General features: G+C 50.7%; 2 protein-coding genes and 1 long non-coding RNA gene across 3 annotated transcripts; 1 reads left to right on the forward strand and 2 right to left on the reverse strand.

Moving 5' to 3' along the window:
* Positions 1-5,524: 5,524 nt before the first annotated feature.
* Positions 5,525-7,370, reverse strand: LOC107144849 (metallothionein-2-like). Its single transcript, XM_015488708.2, has 3 exons — positions 7,168-7,370; positions 6,340-6,405; positions 5,525-5,766 (listed from the first exon to the last, which is right to left on the reverse strand). The coding sequence occupies exons 1-3, from the start codon at positions 7,193-7,195 to the stop codon at positions 5,675-5,677; spliced, it is 186 nt and encodes a 61-aa protein (XP_015344194.1). The 5' UTR covers positions 7,196-7,370; the 3' UTR covers positions 5,525-5,674.
* A 77-nt stretch (positions 7,371-7,447) lies between these two features.
* Positions 7,448-9,006, forward strand: LOC125612964. The gene is made up of 2 exons (XR_007343458.1): positions 7,448-7,808; positions 8,121-9,006. It is a non-coding gene; the product is annotated as an uncharacterized LOC125612964 (long non-coding RNA).
* A 1,010-nt stretch (positions 9,007-10,016) lies between these two features.
* Positions 10,017-11,250, reverse strand: LOC107144847 (metallothionein-2). Its single transcript, XM_015488707.2, has 3 exons — positions 11,100-11,250; positions 10,547-10,612; positions 10,017-10,245 (listed from the first exon to the last, which is right to left on the reverse strand). The coding sequence occupies exons 1-3, from the start codon at positions 11,125-11,127 to the stop codon at positions 10,154-10,156; spliced, it is 186 nt and encodes a 61-aa protein (XP_015344193.1). The 5' UTR covers positions 11,128-11,250; the 3' UTR covers positions 10,017-10,153.
* Between the last annotated feature and the right edge of the window lie 6,907 nt (positions 11,251-18,157).

Raw genomic sequence — 18,157 nt, forward strand, 5'->3', positions numbered from 1 at the left:
CTTCTCACTACTCTTACTCTTAATACTCTCTGCTACTTCACTATGTGACCCTTCAGATTTTTCCTCATGTAGTTGTTCAAGAACAGCCTGACCCTCACTTATGGCTTCTTGGCATTTACCATCTGTTATACATCCTCTAACTAACTTCCAAAGTGGTATAACACCACCCTCTAAGGTGCCTTGCTCACGAGCGAAATCTAGATCTTTCCCTAATTTGTCCCAGCTAGGAATCGTAAGACTCCCTGAAAAGGTAAACCAAGGAGCTGCTATATCAGCTTCTCTCAAAAACATCTGCAAAGTGCTCTGCTTTACCTTAAGTCCCTTTGAACGTAGCAGCCCATCTAGGGCCAACAAAATTGGGCTTGAAGAGGTAGCGCCCATAATGTCTCCAAAGATATAATGAAAGTGAAAGTACAAAAATCCCCGCTCTCTCCTTTTCTACAGAGGAGCGTCCCGCTACTTACTTGCGGATTCCCACTTACCTGGGAACTTACTGGTGCACCACCCTGACTGCTGAAAGTTCTGGATCCTGGGTTCGAGGAATATGTTCCCCGTACGGGCCACCAACTGTCGCGACCCCTCGCCGGCAAGGGAAACACGACACAGGATTCTTCTTTCAACAGTTTATTCAGGCCTTGAGTCATGTATCATCTTCTAGCGCCCGCCGCCCGACACACCCAAGCACAGCTTAATAAAGCCCCCCGCATCCCAATCCTAAGCCGCCACGTGGATCTCTCTCATAGGGTGGTAAGGGATTGCGCGCCAACTCTCCATAAAAGGAGTTGTTTATCACAGGCCACAGTGGAAGCCGGCGCCATCTTCTAATGGCGGCCACGGTCTAAGAATGGCTTACCACAGTCTGTCACACCAAGGGTGCACACAACGAGGCGGAGGGAATTCTGGGAAGGAAGCGGCGGAATGGATGCCTGACTTGGTAGATGCCCATCGCAAGTCTGGATCCACCTGCAGAGAGTCCATCTCAAGATGAAGCATTGGTCTCCCTCCCCGAAGGGTCACTTAGGCTGGCAAACTCTCCCAGGCTGGGTGACCCGAGATCCCTGACCTCCTACGCCTACTTCTGTGGTGCAGGTCCTAGTTTAGCCTTGCTCGGGCTTGGGGTGTGAGCCCCCACCCCCCAGGATGGGAATGAAGCCTATGGCAGGCCCGGTGGCTGGGGGCGGCTCAGATCCCCTCCTCCAGCGTCCTGAGGCAACCTCTGGAGTTCCTGTGGGCCAGTCCCTGGAGACCTTTGAGTTGCCAGGATTTGGTGACAGCCCCGCCTCCTGGCCTTGCCTTGGTCTCCTCCTGTGAGGACTCAAGGATCACCAGGTCTGTCCAGGCAGAGGCAGAGGCTCAGAGCAGGGCTCTCTGACCCCCTGAGACAGCAGGGGCCTTTACTGAAGGCCTGGGGCCTCCCCGCTCCCTGCTGAATAGGTAAGTGGAGGGCAGCAGCCTCGCCTGCTGGAGGGAGAGAGGCTGCTCGGAGGAGGGAGGGGCCCAGACGGAGCTGGGTTGGGACAGTGAGGTGTGAGGGGACCCCAGGGAAACTTGCGGACTTCACAGTTTTGCCCAGGAAGGAGGTGGGTGTGGGTCTTCAGTCAGTCCTGGAAGCCCCTGGGATCACCCTGAAAGGGAGGCTCAGCAGGTTTTGTGAGGCCATAGGTGGCCACAGGGACCTAGGGTGTGATCCAAGATCTCCCCCTGAGACCTGCTGGGTCACAGCTGTAGGCAGGCCTCTGAGAGGCCTCGGATGGTTTGCACGGCCTCCTGTCCCTGCCCCAGCAACACAAGGCTCCCACCATCTCCCCCACCCCTCCCTCTCCCCACTTCATACTCAGATCAGTTTGATTCTGGGAGGGACCAGGAGGGACAGCGTCTGGCTGCGTTCTCCAGGAGCACACTGGCAGGAATGGGAGAGGGAGGACTTCACAGAAGGTCCACCGGGGGTTCCACCGGCCAGGGTGAGTGGCAAGGTCACAGCTCATCTTGGGACACCTCTCCTGCAGCAACTCTCTGGATCCCAGTGCTGCTAGGCCTGGGCCTGGTAATTGCTCCCGACCGTGGCAGGCCTGGGACACAGCTCTGGTTCATTTCTCCCGAGACCGCCTACTCCTTTGTAAATAGTCTCTTGATTAAACTTTCCGCTGATTACTTTCTGATTTCCTGCTAAGGATTCTTACTGGTGTAGGAAGAAGCTCAGGGGAATGAAGGCGGCCAGTTATTCTTCGCCACCATTGCCACCCAGCTGGCCCTCCTGGGACTTTGGATTTCAGGTAAAGGGTGAAAACCTCAATGGACAGTTTAGGTTTTGTTCACTGTAGTGGGGATCAGTGGCAATGGCGTGGGTATTTGGGGACAGCAGCAGCTGCAATGACAGCTCTGTCAACTGCTATAGCCCACTCAGACTGTGCATGGGTTACAACCTGCTGTCTGACCGCCCACAGCTCCTGTCCATTTTCTGAGCCTGGTTTTCCATTCCACCCGTCAATTCCGTGGACCCCCAATATCCTTCCAGTGAATTTGTTTTGCCTGGTGTAGCTGGATCCATTTCTGTTGCCCGCATCCAAGGAATTGTGACAGATACAGGATTCAAAGGGAGGTGAGGCGTCATTGGGAACCCTCTCAGCAAAGGCTCAGCCTCTCTGTGTCCTTGAAGACAGAAATATAGCAGCTCTGGGAGAAAGACAAGAAATTTGTCCTGATGGTCCTCATGGCTGCCATTTAGGTCGGGTTCTTTACTGCTCTCTTGATGTTGCTCTAGTCACACCTGAGCTGAGGTGCCCTTTTACCCTCATCCTACTCCCTGAACCCTGAGTTTATACTTCTCAGAAGAATCTGATTGGTTTGGTTGCCTTCATCTGATACTTGTCATCTGCAGTGGGCAGAGCCTCGTGCCAGCCCATGGGGAAGAGTTAGCCTCCTGCTCCTTCAACCCACCCACGGTGTTCTCTGCATGATGTGGCCAAGAGTGAGGGAGTGGGGTTTCCACCTGGCCTTCTCATCAGAAGGAGTGAATCTCACCCTGCTCCCAAAGTTTTCATGCCTGTGTCTTAGTTTGCCACCTCGGCCTGTCCTAGAGTCAGTGTGCGATGGATCCTTCCTTTTGAAGGTAGAAATGTGCAGACTGTGTGGCCCTTCACCCCAGGTCAGCAGCTGCCTCTTGTAGTGGTAGAGAATCTCTCCCTGAATTCAACAGGGTGTGGACACAGTTTGACACAACTGTAGCCATATTACGTGGGAAGTGCCACCGTTGCCCCCAGACTAATCCTAGTCCTTTTTCCCTACACAGTTCCCTGCAAACCATAAATAGATAAAACCACTAAAGATATATGGATGTGAAGCTTCACAACCAGCCCCTGGCTGCTGGGACCTACCTGACTCTTGAATATCATTTTAAGATAAACCAGATACATTCCAGCCAGGATGAAGTCACTTTGGTCCTCTCTAGATATGCCCCTCTTTCTGATTAAATTGCAGGGATCCAACTGCCACTCAGGAGCATGCTTCTGTCACTAAGTGCCCCCAATTCATTGCTCTCTGTGTAATCCTGGCTCTTTTCTCAGTCTCAGAGCACCTCATACGCTAGGACTGGGTTGTTCTGGGACAACAGGTACTTAAATAAGATCTCCAGCAAGGGGATTAGATCATATTTATATATTATCTTCACTCTCTGTGCCCAATACAATAATTAACATACAGAAGGAGTCCAATAGGTGTTCACTGGATTGAATAGAAGGCACTTATGGATCACCTACTGATCGCAAGAGACCATGCCTGACCAGGAGGGAAGCAGCACTTACGGAACCCCTGATGCAGGCCAGGGACTATTCTAGAAACAGTCAAACTCACAATGACCCAATGGGGTAGGCTTTTATATTGTCCCCACTTTACAGATGAGAAACTTGAGGCACAGCCAGGCACACTACTTGCCTGAGTAGTGGAGCTGTGGTTCTAGCCAGGCAGGCTGGCTCTTCCCTGCTCTACCAGACTGTTCACAATGCTGCCCTTGGCACTGAAACTTCTGAAATTAAACAAGGCATTCCAGTAACAGCCACATCTTTTCTTTTCCTTTTATAAATTGCTCTCTCCAACAGACACCCACAATGGTCATGCTCCACCCACCCAGAGCTTCCGGCCAGGGGTCAGGGGTGGCTCAGGGATGCCATTTAAATTAGAAAACAAAGAGCTGCAGTGGAATGATCCTGTTTGTCAGGCCCAGTGAAAATACCGTGCACCAGGCCATGGAAAGGTTTGGAAACTAATTCCCCAAAACAGTTATGAAAGAGCAACGGCTGGGTACACGTGTGACTTGGCACCAGGGCTTTCAGACCGAGTCTGAAATAAACACATCACAGCCCTGCCATGCCCCACGAGGTTCACGGTGGCTCAGACACCAGGCCTCTCCCTCCCTGCCTCCGTGGTGAGCAGCCGAGGAGGCTCCACCTACCCTCTGAGCCAGGTTTGGTCTCTATGGGGACACCTGCTCCCTGCATAGTGAGGCCTGGTTCCCAGCCACCAGTGCAGGCAGCCAGGTATTGGGGAGTTGCTTCCAATACCAACTGGGGGAGAGAGATTTCCTGGGCTTGAAGTTGGAGAGGAAACGACTGAGGTCATTCTATTTCACCAGATGATTCCATATAACCATTTCAGTGAGTTGCAACCTTGGGCACTTTTATTACAAGTTCCATCTTAGAACCAAGAAATCAGAAGGGGAGCAGGGGGTGGAGAGTGGTGAGGTGAGCACAGTACCCGAGAGGCAGGGGGTGGGGTGTTGTTCAGATGAGTAAGGTACCTACTGTTTCCCCTTCTCCAAAGGGGCGTGACACACTACCACAGACTGGACTTGTTTCCTGGAGACACCAAGCCCTTCCCTACTCTTAGGCCTTTGCCTAAGCCATGCTCTCTGGCAAGAAGAGAGACCCCAGGTGTCTGTGCAAGAGGCTGCGTGCACTTCTAGGCACAGCCATTGTTTTTTTGTAAGACTTCCTCTTCCATAATTACCTGTCTCTCCAGCAGTCTAAGCACCATGTTCCTCTCATAGAGAGCAGCATGCCTGTGTATGCAGTAGGTGCCCCATAAGTGGCTATTGAGTTTAGTCTGTGACAGATATAGGCAAAAAGGGGAGCAAGCACCAATTGACTATTTCTAGAATATTGTAGGGGAAATCCTCTTCCATAGCTCAGAGGAGAGAGCCAAGTCCTAAATAGATCGCATGAGCTGGGCCAGCAGTACATGCCTATAATCCTAGTGCATTGGAGGCTGAGGCAGGAGGACCATAGGTTGTAAGGCCAGTCTGGATGACTTAGTGAGATCCTGACTCAAAAAAATAAAATAAAATAAAAAGGGCTGGAGATGAGCATGTAGCTCAGTGGACTCCTTCTGTATGTTGGTACTAGGAGAAAAAAAATAGTGTGCATGCACTTGGACCAATCCCTGCTATTCCTCCCTCCTGCCTCCTTTAAAGTGCAATCCCCTACAGCCCAATGAGAACTAACTTCCATATCCCCCCACACCATGAGGCAGATGAAGTCAAAATAGTTTATTGTCAAATTCCATATGCATTTAAATGAAATGAGATATTTTATGTAAATGGATGAGAAGTGTAAAAAACAAACAAAAATCCAGGTTTTCACAGGTCACTCTATGCACACGTGGTCATGAGACTCTCCCCACCTCAGGCGCAGCAGCTGCACTTGTCCACTGCCCCTTTGTAGACGCATCCCTGGGCACACTTGGCACAGCCCACGGGGCAGCAGGAGCAGCAGCCTGGGGAGCAAAGGGGAGAATGAGAGGTCAGAGCAGACTTAGCCCCCAGCCCACAGGACCCTTAGTTCAGGACGACATGACAGAGAGCCTGGAAAGGCAGGGCATGGGTCTCTGGGTGGTAAAGGAAGGCCAAGTCTCCCGAACTCTACAATGAAATGAGAACACTCAAGACAGGGCAAACCCCTGACAAAGCAGCTCTGGCGAGGGCCAGGGAAGCTCTGGGATGACTACAGGAAAAGCCTGACCCAGTTGGTCAGAAACCCCAAGATCCTGTGCGCTGAGTACATCAGGACCTGGGTATATGGAGAAAGCTGCTTCAAGAAGCAAGGCCTACGTTCAGACTCTGACTCAGACCCTGACACAAGTAGGTGACCTCTCTAGGCCTCAGGATCACAGTTCTGTAATGAGAGGTTGGGACTCTCCCTTCTCTATGGCTCTTTTAGCCCTCTGTTTCTGAATCAGGTGCTGAGGGACGGGGATGAAGACGCTCATTGGCCCCCTCCTGCCTGCTGAGCTCTGAGTGGCTCCTCTGACTCAGCCAGCCCAGCTTCCCAAGGAAGGGCCCCCACTCACTCTTCTTGCAGGAGGTGCATCTGCACTCTTTGCATTTGCAGGAGCCGGCACAGGTGCAGGAGTCACCTGGAAGGAAAGAGGCAGTGAGCCAGGAGATGCAGCCATAACAGTGCTTGCCATTAACCTCCAGAGATGCTTCTCAAGCAGGGCCAGTCCCAAGAGCTCCTTTCCAGCTCAAGCGGGAGGCAGAGAAGCAGGGTCTTTCTTCCCTTCCCTTCCAGGAAGAGGAAGTGCTACCTCCTGCTTTTACTTCACAAAGAAGGTCCCAGACTCCAGCCCAGGATAACTAGGACTGGAGGCCAAGATCTTATTATCTCCCGAGTTCCAAAGAAGCAACCTCCTCTGCCTTCAATCACTCTAACTACTCCAAGGCCTGGAGCCAGTAGCCACCCCGAGTTGAGTGACATCAGGAGGACAGCATTGAGTCTCAGTGCCCTGAACTCCTCCCCACGTGCAGACACGGGGAAGATAGAAGTATTGTCAGGAGCTCAGTGAAAAAGGAACATAGAGAGCAAATGAAGAATCCATTTAGCTCAGAACTCAAAATGTGACCCTGCCAGGTGCGGTGGCGCCCTGTAATCCCAGCGGTTCAGGAGGCTGAGGCAGGAGGATCTCGAGTTCAAAGCCAGCCTCAGCAACAGCGAGACTCTAAGCTACTCAGTGAGACCCTGTTTCTAAATATAATACACAACAGGGCTGGGGATGTGGCTCAGTGGTTGAGTGCCCTTGGGTTTAATCCCCGGTACCCCCCCTTCCCCCCCAAAAGTGACTTCCTAAAACCTAGGGACACTTTATTCTGTAGTTCAGAATCAAGTCAGGGACCCTTACCAGTGGTGCAGGAGCAGTTGGGGTCCATCTCGAGTCCGACTGAAGCTGGCGATCCGAAGCAACAGGTGCAAACGAAGGTGAGCTGCAGGAAGGAGCGCCAGAGCCCAAACCCCGCTTGCTCCTTTTATGCCGGGCGCAGGGGGCCGGGCGCAGGGGGCCGGGCGCAGGCCCGCCCGGCCTTTGCAAGCGAGCGGGTGAGTCGGTGCAGCCTGCTGCCTCCGAGCTGAGCGCACTTAGAGGACCGGGCGCACAATCCCCGCCCCTTCCCCTCCCCCGCCAGGCTCAGGGGTGCGCACGGCGGGAGCTGTCCCTTTGACCCCCTTAGAAGGCAGAGTCCGGCCCCGCGGGATGTCCCTGCTGCTCCGCTGCCCCTTACCAGTTCCCGCAAGTTTGCTGGTCACCTTCGCCCCCAATCGTTCCAGGAAACCGGTAGTGGCCGTCCCCCACCTGCAGCCCTGAACCACGGAGTCATCTTAGCCTTCCCGGAGGAGTGTGTATGCACTGCCAACCTCGTGCCTGCATTTCCGCATCTCTAAGACCCGGAGAGCAGTGGGGGAGTTGTGCGCATAAACTACAGGTGTCACCTTTGCCTCCCTTGAACTGTCTGTCCCGGTCCCCACTGCAGTCCTTTGTCACAGCAGGTAAGACTGGAGGACTGGGTCTGAGACACATGCATAAGTGGTTGATGAGAATAACAGAGGACACAGGGCAACACCAGGCTGGCTTAAAGATGATGAAAGACTGCCTAATACCCTACCACCCTCATCATGTGCCTGGCACCATTCTAAGTTCTTTGCATGTATCCACTCCTTTGCTCACACAAGCCCAAGCCTATTATGCCCGTTATACAGTAGAGGAGACCGAGCCCAGAGAGGCTGCATCATGAAGGGACACTGGTGAGATTTGCACTCAGCCAGGTTGACTGCAATATCCTGCCTTGCCCTTCACCCTAGGTCACCCTATCCTGTGGAAGTCTGGAGCACTCAAATCTGGTATAGAGGCACCAGCTGGAAGACCACTGAGCTGGCAGTCAGATGCCCCTGCAGAGATCTGTGACCTCTCTACCCTTCGTGTACCTTCTCTCAAATCAGAGGCACAATTGGACTTGCCACCTGAGGGCCCTTCCAGCTCAAAACTGAGAGGCAGAGTGGAGCATCCAGTGACATCCTGTTGTGCCAGCTGTGTCCAAGGCGTAAGGACAGCTATATCGCTAATTCATTCGCATCTTTACTGCTGAGCTTGTGGGATCTTGGGAAGGTGGTCTACTACTATGGAAGACAGGACAATCTTGACAGACCTTCCGGTTCATTGTCTCACTGGTTCCTATGAACAGGACCTCAGTCCTTCCTAGAGAACACCACCACACCCTCAGAATTTAGACTCCAGTTTCACCCCTGCATACAGAGACACGAAGTAGTTCATCAGTTCACATATGTTATATTGCTAGAAAAATGCTAAGCTGTTCCCTCCAGGTCCCTAGACACAAAGCTCATTAGAAGCAGCTGAAGGCTAGGATTGAAAGAGGATCAAGCCCAGCACAGTGGTGCACACCTGTAATCCCTGAGGCTCAGGAGGTTGAGGCAGGAGGATGGCAAATTAAAAGCCAATCTTGGCAATTTAGTGAGTCCATAAGCAATTTATCAGGACCCTATCTCCAAAAGAAAAGAGCGGGAGGGTCTGAGGACTACTTTAGCTTAGTGCATAGATGATTCCTGAGAACAACATAGCACCCCTGGGATGAATGATCCCCAGTACCAGAAAAAGAAAGAAAAGAAAGAGGAGCAAATTCATCCTGACTTTGGTAGCCGGGAGGCTGAGGTAGGAGGATCACCAGTTCAAATCCAGCCTCAGCATTTTAGAGAGGCCCTAAGCAACTCAGCAAGACCCTGTCTCTAAATAAAATATTAAAGAGGGCTGGGGATGTGGCTCAGTAGTTAAGCAACCCTGGGTTCAATCCCCAGGACCCAAGAAAAGAAAACAGGGTATGCTGAGGGATCAGTGCGTGTCCTGTCAGTAGATCTGGGTGAACTAAGATTGAGGGTTCCTAGTAAAAATATCTTGACCAGTGCAGCTAGGTCACAGGAGGCCACACACTGGGGACAGTCTGCAATGCATATTGCCAATGAAAATATGTGCAAAGTGTGTAGATTGTTAGTTTTTTTCCCCTCTTCATTCATTTATTGAAATTTTCCTGTTGAATCTAAAAAATGGGTTTGTGCATTTTCTTCTTGGATTTAATTTTCTCTAGAATTAATTTTCTAGAGAAAAAGAAAAATTTTTTTTCTAGAGAAAAAAATAAAAATTGTTTATTCACCATGGGGTTTGAGTATCCCTGAGGACAAAAAGAACTGGGAAGTTGGAGTTCATACCCTAAAGTCACTTTCTTCTTTTTTTAAAAAAAATCACTATTATTTATTATTTATTTATTTTTATGTGGTGCTGAGGATTGAACCCAGGGCCTCACACCTGTGAGGCAAGCACTCTACCACTGAGCTACAGCCTCACCCCCGTGAAGTCACTTTCAAGCCTAAAAATCCAATGAGGAAGGAAAGTTAGTCCAGGAAATCAGACAATTTAAAAAAAAAAAATCAAGAAGTTTCCATGCCTTCAACACTTCACATGAGAATGGACGTGGGCACGTATCCCTCCCCCCAATCGAACACACAGACTCATCAAATGGATTTGGCCCAAAACTTTTCTATTTTATAGAAGATGAAGCTCAGTAACGTCTCTCTGTTTGCAGGAACACAGTATTTAAGGCTAATAATTCAAAGGCTCTGCAGTTAGAATTCACTCCCCTGCCTCAGTTCCTTATAGTCATAGCACACAACGAAAACCAGAGTCAAAAATCAAGTAAACACATTTTATTATCATTCACATGCTTCGTAGAAAAAGGGATGATTCAAACAGGTCTGGATACAAGAATAGGAAATCCAGGTTTGCCCACAGGGCTCTATGTACACATGGGAGCATGGTTCACTCCACCTCAGGCGCAGCAGCTGCACTTGTCTGATGCCCCTTTGCAGACACACCCCTGGGCACACTTGGCACAGCCCACAGGGCAGCAGGAGCAGCAGCCTGGGGAAAAATGCGAAGAGTGAGAGGTCAGAACAGACTTAGCCCCACAGCAGACCTGGCTCCTCCCCAGCCCACGTTATTATAAGAGCTCAGCTGCATTCTGGGACAATAAGAAACAACTTTGGGGTTTGTATCCCCATAGAAAAGGCTGCTCTGGCTCATCTGAGCTCAGTCTGGAGAGGAAGTGGAATGACCTCTAGGCAAAGGAAGACCCATTCCCCAGAGGCTTACACAGGAGCCAGCTCTGGGTTCTCCCCCAGCCTCAGCCAGCCCAGCTTCCCAGGGAAGTCCCCAAACTCACTCTTCTTGCAGGAGGTGCATTTGCACTCTTTGCATGTGCAAGAGCCGGCACAGGTGCAGGAGTCACCTGTAAAGGATTAAAGACAGGCAGGGAGCTATGGGTGTGATGCTGGAGAACCAGCAGAGGGATGTCACTGACATCCTTCACCGTGGCCACGCTGACCCAGCCCTGGCAGCTCCTCTCCCACAGAGAACCGCTGAAGTGTCATCCCATCTTCTCCACACTGCTGCTGGGAAGCACCGGGCACCCCCTGTGTTTTCTCCCCAGGGAAGGAGCGCCCCTGATTCCAGACCTAGCTCAGGAAGGTGATAATGGAGCAGGGCGGCTTTGAACCTCCCTGTGGTTACTCTGAAATGGGAGGTCAGCTGTTGCGTGGTGGTGGTGGTGGTGGTGGTGGGGGATCCAAAAGGATGTTGAAGACACTTAGCCAGAGAGAAAGGAGTGGAAAGTAAGGAGTCTACTTCACTCGGAACTAAGGGTGTGCCCTCCCCCAACCAAAGGGGCCGGGCTGAGAAATGGAATTCCGAAGTCCCTGAAAGCCGGAGAGCCTTACCGGTGGCGCAGGAGCAGTTGGGGTCCATTTCGAATGGAAGTGAGTCGAGGTCCCAGCAAAGATCTAGCAGGCGGAGCAGCTGCAGGAAAGCGTGCTGGAGCTTGGGAAGCCGCCCTATTCCCTTTATAGTCGGGGGCGGGCCGTGCGCAAAGGCTCCGCCCGCGCCCTGCACTCGCCGGGCCGAGTCCGCACCGCCCGCTGGCCTTGAGCTAGGCGCACCCCGCGGGCCGCGCGCAGGGGTCCGCGTGCAGCACCCCGCCGCCCCCGTGCTGCCGGCGCCAGAGGGGCTGTGCACTCGGCCCCACGCGGTGTCCCTGCTGCCCTTCTAACCTTCCTAGAGGGTCCCAACCCCCCATGTGAGTTCCGGGAACCCATTCCTGCAGCCCAGCCCTGGCGCCCTTTCCCTCAGTATTTTTCTTTTCTCTGATCTCTGTGCAGCCCCAGCCTCGTGCTCACTGACCCAGATCTGCACCAGTCCAGGAGGGGAGCCACGGAAATGGGGCAGAACACTGACCATCAGTTTTTCATCCACCTCCCCTGTGTTGCCTGTCCCTGTCCCCTTAGTCATTTATGTCATGTTTCTTTTTTGCACAGTCGCATAGGGACACAAGGTGCTTCCTCCCTCCTTCCCTTCTGCACTTCAGAGAAGATGCATGGGTACTTTTGTCAGGTTTCTGAGCTGCTTAAACTCACCTGTAGCTTCCCACAGCCTAACCAGGCCACATACGTGGATGGGGAGTCCCAAAGCCTGGGGTCCCCAAAGGAGAGCCACTTGTTAGGTGATGTGCAGACCCTGAGTTAAGTACAGAAGCCAGGTATCTGCTTACTTTCCTTTTGATACTTATTTTATTATTATTGGGGGGGGGGTACTGGAAATTGAACTCAGGGGCACTTGACCGCTGAGCCACATCCCCAGCCCTATTTTGCATTTTATTTAGAGACAGGGTCTCACTGAGTTGCTTAGGGCCTTGCTAAATTGTTGAGGCTGGCTTTGAATTTACAATCCTCTTGTCTCAAAACTCCTGAGTTAATGGGATTACAGGTGTGTATCACCACTTGCCCCTCCCCCTCATATTTCTGATAAATAGACACTTTAGTTGTGCCAAGCCCTGTTTGATCACTTTGGATCTTTGAACTCACAAAGCCTTCAGTAAATACTATTTAACCTGTTTTCCTAAGAAAATATCTACAAGACAAGGAGTTATAAAGTTCCCTGCCTGGGGTCACAGGGCCAGGACCTGGGATGCTGAATCTGAATCCAAATTCACAGGGAAAGAGGTCAAGGATGGAGCTTCCCTTTGGCCTAGGTGTCCTCCCCACCTCTCTACTGCTTGAAATCAAAGAAAAGAGGAAGCTCCAGGTCAATCAAGGGAGCCACAAGAGTGGCACTGAAGGGATAGGTGTCATTTCATGGCCGCCTCCTGCAAGTGAGACTGGTTCTCACCCCCAGTAGTGGAGAAGGGTTGCTCTTCATGCAAGTGACTTTAATGAAATACAAGTTCTGTCAAAGAAAAATGGTCCAGAAATGGCAGGCACTCTGGGGCATCGCTCATGAAGGACATCAGGTGTGTTGAGCACTGCTTATTACCCAGCGTGGATCAGTGTGTGAAGGGAAGAGCAGAGGAGCTCGGAACTGCTGGGCTACAGGTCACACGCTCATGTGGCTTATGAGAAGAACCAAGGACACAGAGCTGGGCCTGCCGGGCATGGCTTATTGCTGTGAGTAAAATGTCTTCTGCGCTGTGAAAAAAAAACAAACACCATAGCCACAGGTTGTGGTGCATGCCTGTAATCACAGCTCGTTAGGTGGCTGAAGTGTAAGGATTACAAGTTCAAGGCCACCTGGACAACCTAAGGAGACTGTCTCAAAATTTTAAAAAGAGCTGAGGATGTCGCTCACTGGTGGAGCATCACTCAGCATTGGGGAGTAAGCTCTGGGTCCGGTCGCCAGTAATACGACAAATAAGTAAATAAGTTATGGAGCAGTCGTCACTTGGCCAGAGCCATGCTAAGGTCTCACATACATTAAGTCATTAGTCCTAAATGCCCCACCCTCTTATTATGCCCCATTTGCAGCGGAGGAGACTGAGACCAGAGAGGTTGTGTCACACAGATTAAAGTGACACTGTTGAGATTTGTACTCAGGAAAGTGGACTTCATCATGCCCTCACCCTCCACCCTATGTCACCCTGTCCCGTGAAAGAGCAGGACACTGAAATCTGGCACAGAGGCACCAGTGGGAAGACATCTGAGCTGACAATCAGATGTCCTGCAGAGCTCTGACCTCTCTGCCCTCCATGTACCTTCTCTCAAATCAAAGGCACAACTGAACTCATGAACCAAGGACCCTTCCCGCTCAGAGTTGTGAGGGGCAGAATATAGAATCCAGTGACGACATGTTATGGCAGCTGTGTCTAGGGCATAAGGACACTATAGCACTAATCCATTCACACCTTTACTGCTGAGCTGTGGGACTGTGGACAGGTCTCCTTGCTCTTCTGGAGTTCAGGACCAACCCTGCACATTCATTCTCATTGGCCCCACAAAAGCAAGGGTCAATAGCTTGAGAAAGGCTTAGTATGTAAGAACTGCGCTTATTTGGTTTTGTGAGACTGGGAATGGAACCCAGGGCTTTACAAATGCCAGACAAGCATTTTACCACTGAGCTACATCCAAGCCCTTTGTACTTTATTTTCGGTCTGGCTCTGCTAGGGAGGCTGACCTTAAATTTGGGATTCTCTGGCCTCAGCCTCCAAAATAGCTGGGATTACATTCATGAGCCACCTGACCTGGCCATACTCATGGTTTTGGAATAGGTCAGTGGAGTTCAAATCCATCAGCAGTTGCAATCCACAGTTATGCTTCCCAAGCATTTGGGCCTTTTCCAAGAACCTAATGGAACCTAACAGAATTCTGACTCCAGAAAGTCATGGAGACCTAATGATTAAAATGCTGTAGTGTAGCTTGGGGCAGTAGCGTGCACTTGCAATCCCAACAACTAGGGAGGCTGAGGCAGGAGCATCAAAAGTTCAAGGCCAGCCTTTGCAAGTTAGCCAGACTCTTTCTCAAAGTAAAATAAAAAGATTTGGGGATGTAGTTCAGTGGTTGAGCTACACACATATAAAGAAAGCTCTATCCAGAAGCCAGTCCATGATCACATTTATCCCTCCATAGATATACAATCTTTTCTCTTCAAACGAGTGAAGGAAGCTCAGAGAGCCTTTATATGGGCAGTAGGGGGTGAAGTGAACTGTTGACCAGGATGTCTGACACCAAAACTCATGCACATGGCACAAGCTGTCTCCTGAAACCCTCTTTCTCATAGGACACCTGCAGGCAATCACAGTCCTGCCTCTGGACCACATGACTCAGCATTTTCTTCGAATATCAAATAGCAATTCCTTCAACAAGGAGCTAAGGGAAAGAACTTCTTCTATTAATTAGTCACCCAGGGCCTCACTCCATTCTATTGAATGTCACGGTAGCTTGGAAACTGCATTATCTGATGTCAGTCTTGCATAGGCAGACACAAGGTACTTCAGCTGCAAAAAGTTCTTCCTTGAATTTCCTCCAAATCCCTAGTCACTTTGCTGATTTTAAGCACCCAAGGGCTAAAATTTGAAGTAAGACCAGACTTCAGCCTGACCTTACAAGGAACTGTCAAAGATTCAGAACCACATCATAACAGTTCTCAGATGTCACTGAGCATCCTGTGAGTGTCTCTGTGCAAGCCAAGACTAATGGTTCCTCATAGGGATGTCCAGGTGCACTGGATAAAGCCTGCAAACTGTCTCCCATCCGCAATGCACACTCCTTTAAAAATGTATAATGTTTGTAATTCTTTTTTATTGAACTCAGGGGCACTTGACCACTAAGCCACATTCCCAGCCCTATTTTGTAGTTTATTTAGAGACAGGGTCTCTAAATAAAAATGAGTTGCTTTTTGCTGAGGCTGGCTTTGAACTTGCAATCCTGCATGCACCACTGCGCCTGGCTGTAATTCTTTTATTCCCCTGTTGTTTTATGTATTTATTGAAAGTTGGCTGCTGTATTTTGTGCATGTTCATTTTCTTACCAAAGCTTATGTCTGTGTTTGATTCCAGTGTCCTCATACCATCTAGTATAATGTTCTCAATGTTTTCAGCTGAGAAACTGAAACCGAGACAGGTAAACTGATGTGCCTGAGGCACCAGGTTTATCTTGATAGGATATGGTTGCAACTTTCAGGTTTCTGCACTCCCAGCTCTGCTGGACATGGTTCAGGGCTCACAAAAAAAATAAATAAATAAAACCAGAGGCAGAATCAGTCTGCAACTTTTTATTATCATTCACATATTTCATAGAGGAAGAAATGTAACAAAGGGTCAGGGATGCATGAAAAGTCCATATTTGCACACATCACTCTATTTAGATGTGGGAGCAGGGCTTGCTCCACATCAGGTACAGCAGTGGTGCTTGTCTGATGCCCCTTTGCGGACACAGTCTTGGGCACACAGACTGGCAGACCAGCAGCCTGGGGAAGAAAGAGGAGAGCAAGAAGTCAGAGCAGACTTACCAGCATCTCCCAGCTGGCCTGGCTGGAGCTCTGCCCCAGCCCCACAGGACTCTTAGTTGAAGACCCTCAGCTGCTCTGTGAGGAGGCAGCTGATGGACCTTTGGGGTGAATCATGCTATAAGAAGGCTGCTCAAACTCACCTGAGCCCAGTACAGGGCCAAATGCTTGGATGGGCAGTGATAGGTCCCATGGGGGCAAAGGAAAGCCAGAAATCCCCAGAACTATTCGGTAAAGAAAGTCCATTCCTTAAGTATTGGGCCCGTGCTTGTCTGCCTGGTGTACTCTCTGGGTCTCAGTTTCCTTGTTCTAAGAAATAAAGGTTCTAAGAAATAAATGAACCATCTCTAAAGTTCTCCTGCTCTGCTGCTGTATCAGGTACTGAGGGAAGAGGATGTCAGGGGAGCTGGTCATTGATCTGCTCCTACCTACTACACTCTGGGTCTGACCTCTGAATCAGTCCAGTCCCCAGATTCCCAGGGAAGGCCCTGCACTCACTCTTCTTGCAGGAGGTGCACCTGCACTCACTCTAAGCATTTGCAGGAGCTGCGTGTAAAGAGGAGAAAGGCAGGCAGTGAGCAAGGAGTGTGTTGCAGGAGAAAAAGCAATTGGTCCGCAAATGTGCCCAGCTCAGTGCAATGCCAGCCTACTAGCTCTGTCCCATTAAGACCTCAAGGACGCCTAATCCCACTTGTCTCCCCATAGGCTATAATGAGCCTAATGTCCTTGATCCGGAATTTGGTCTATGCAACTTAAATGCTGGGCAGTGCAGTTAGGTTCAGACTAGTATCTCCCACTGCCTGGCTGACATGGAGCAGGGCAGTTATGAGCCTGAGCAGTCTGAGCTCTGAAAGGGGACTCGTTGGAAGGTTGGAAATTCTCTAAGAGCTGATGAAGGTGCTTGGCAAGAGAAAAAAGCACTACAAGTCTATTCCAGCCAGGACTCAAAATGCACCCTGCACTCCCAGGGACATTTATTCGTGATCGGTTTACGGGAATTTTGAGGACCCAAAACTTTTCAGTGACGCAGGAAGAACTGGGGGCTCCTTCGAGCTCTTGGTGAGACTAGAGAGGCAAAGTGAGCGACGAAAAGTAAGTGGGACTCCTGCAAGGCGCGCTGGAAGCTTGCAGGCGGCCCGTTTATTGTGCAGTCAGGTGATCGGCCCGGGCGCAAAGCCCCGCCCCGGCCCTTGCACCCGAGGGGCGGAGCTGAGTGCACCCGGCGACTCCAGTAGCACCCGGCGCGCCACTCCCCCAGCTAAGCTCCGTGCGCACCGCAGGACCGCCCCTTTGGCGCCGGCTCGCGGCGGAGGGGCCCTGCGACGTGCAGTACGCGGAGTCCCAATTTCTCCGAGATTACTGGCCATCACCGCCCCCGTGCGTTCTGCCTTGTCTATGGTCGTCAGCAGCGCTGTTGTCCTCAGAGTCGCTTTTCCTGGAGTCTGTGTGCAACCCCAGGCTCGTCATGCTCCTGGACAGCTGGGAGAGGACGTTTTGTGCAAAGAACTAGCCCTGCCTATGAGCTTCCCCTCCCCCGCATCGCCCGTGGCTCTGTCTCAGTCTTTTGGACCCCACCTCCTGTGCACAGGACAGAGGCCAACAGTGTTCCAGGGCTCTCTCTCCCTTCCATTCTTCGCGCTTGAGGGGATGTGTGGGCACCCTGCCCGGGTCTTTCTTAGCTTAGTATTCTCCTGGGACTATCTACATTTTAGCAGTCCCACTCTACTCCAGGATGGCAGTCTGAAAACTGGGGATGCCCCGAAAGAGGGATTATTTTAGGTAATATGCAGACCCTGCCCTAAATAGCGGGAGAAGTGAGTATTTCTCTTTCAATATTCCTGACCACTGCACAACATGTAGTCTCTAATGTCAGGCCCTATTTGATCGCTTATATTCTGAACCTCACAAAAAAAGGGAAATACTATTTACGAGTCAAACAACTACAACACAAAGAATTCAAGGAACTTGCTCGATGTCCCAGAGCTAGGAAGTGGATCAGGAACTGGAATCCCATGAGCCTCCTCGGTGATGAAATCTCGCTTAGACCCAGGCAAATCCTCCACCCTCTGCACAACCGGAAACCTTTCCCACAGGAGCGAGCCGCCAGCTCCACCTTGGCCAGTGACAAGAGCCATCTGTAAGTGGCATCTATATATTTTGTCTGTATCTTTACAGACTTGGACATTATTTTTTTCTAGCTATCTTCTCTATCTGGAATGAGACTGATGCTCATTTTCTGTGTTGGTAGGGTTTGTTTTTCATATAAATTATAGGAACATGAACCATTTCAACACAGATGTTAAGTAACATGGTCCGGATGGTTGCAGAAATGATAATCATAATTCTGTATCTGACATGAGGACGGAGTTGCTCCTAGCTTTATGTCCCTCCCTAGTGTGGATCACAGTTTCGTGGCAAGAGTGAATAATTCTCTTTGGACCACAGGTCACATGTTCATGTGATAGATGATAATGAAGGGGATACAGGTCTAAGCACACCAGGCCAG

Source organism: Marmota marmota, unplaced genomic scaffold, assembly GCF_001458135.2.
Source record: "Marmota marmota marmota unplaced genomic scaffold, marMar, whole genome shotgun sequence".
Taxonomy (NCBI): Eukaryota; Metazoa; Chordata; class Mammalia; order Rodentia; family Sciuridae; genus Marmota; species Marmota marmota.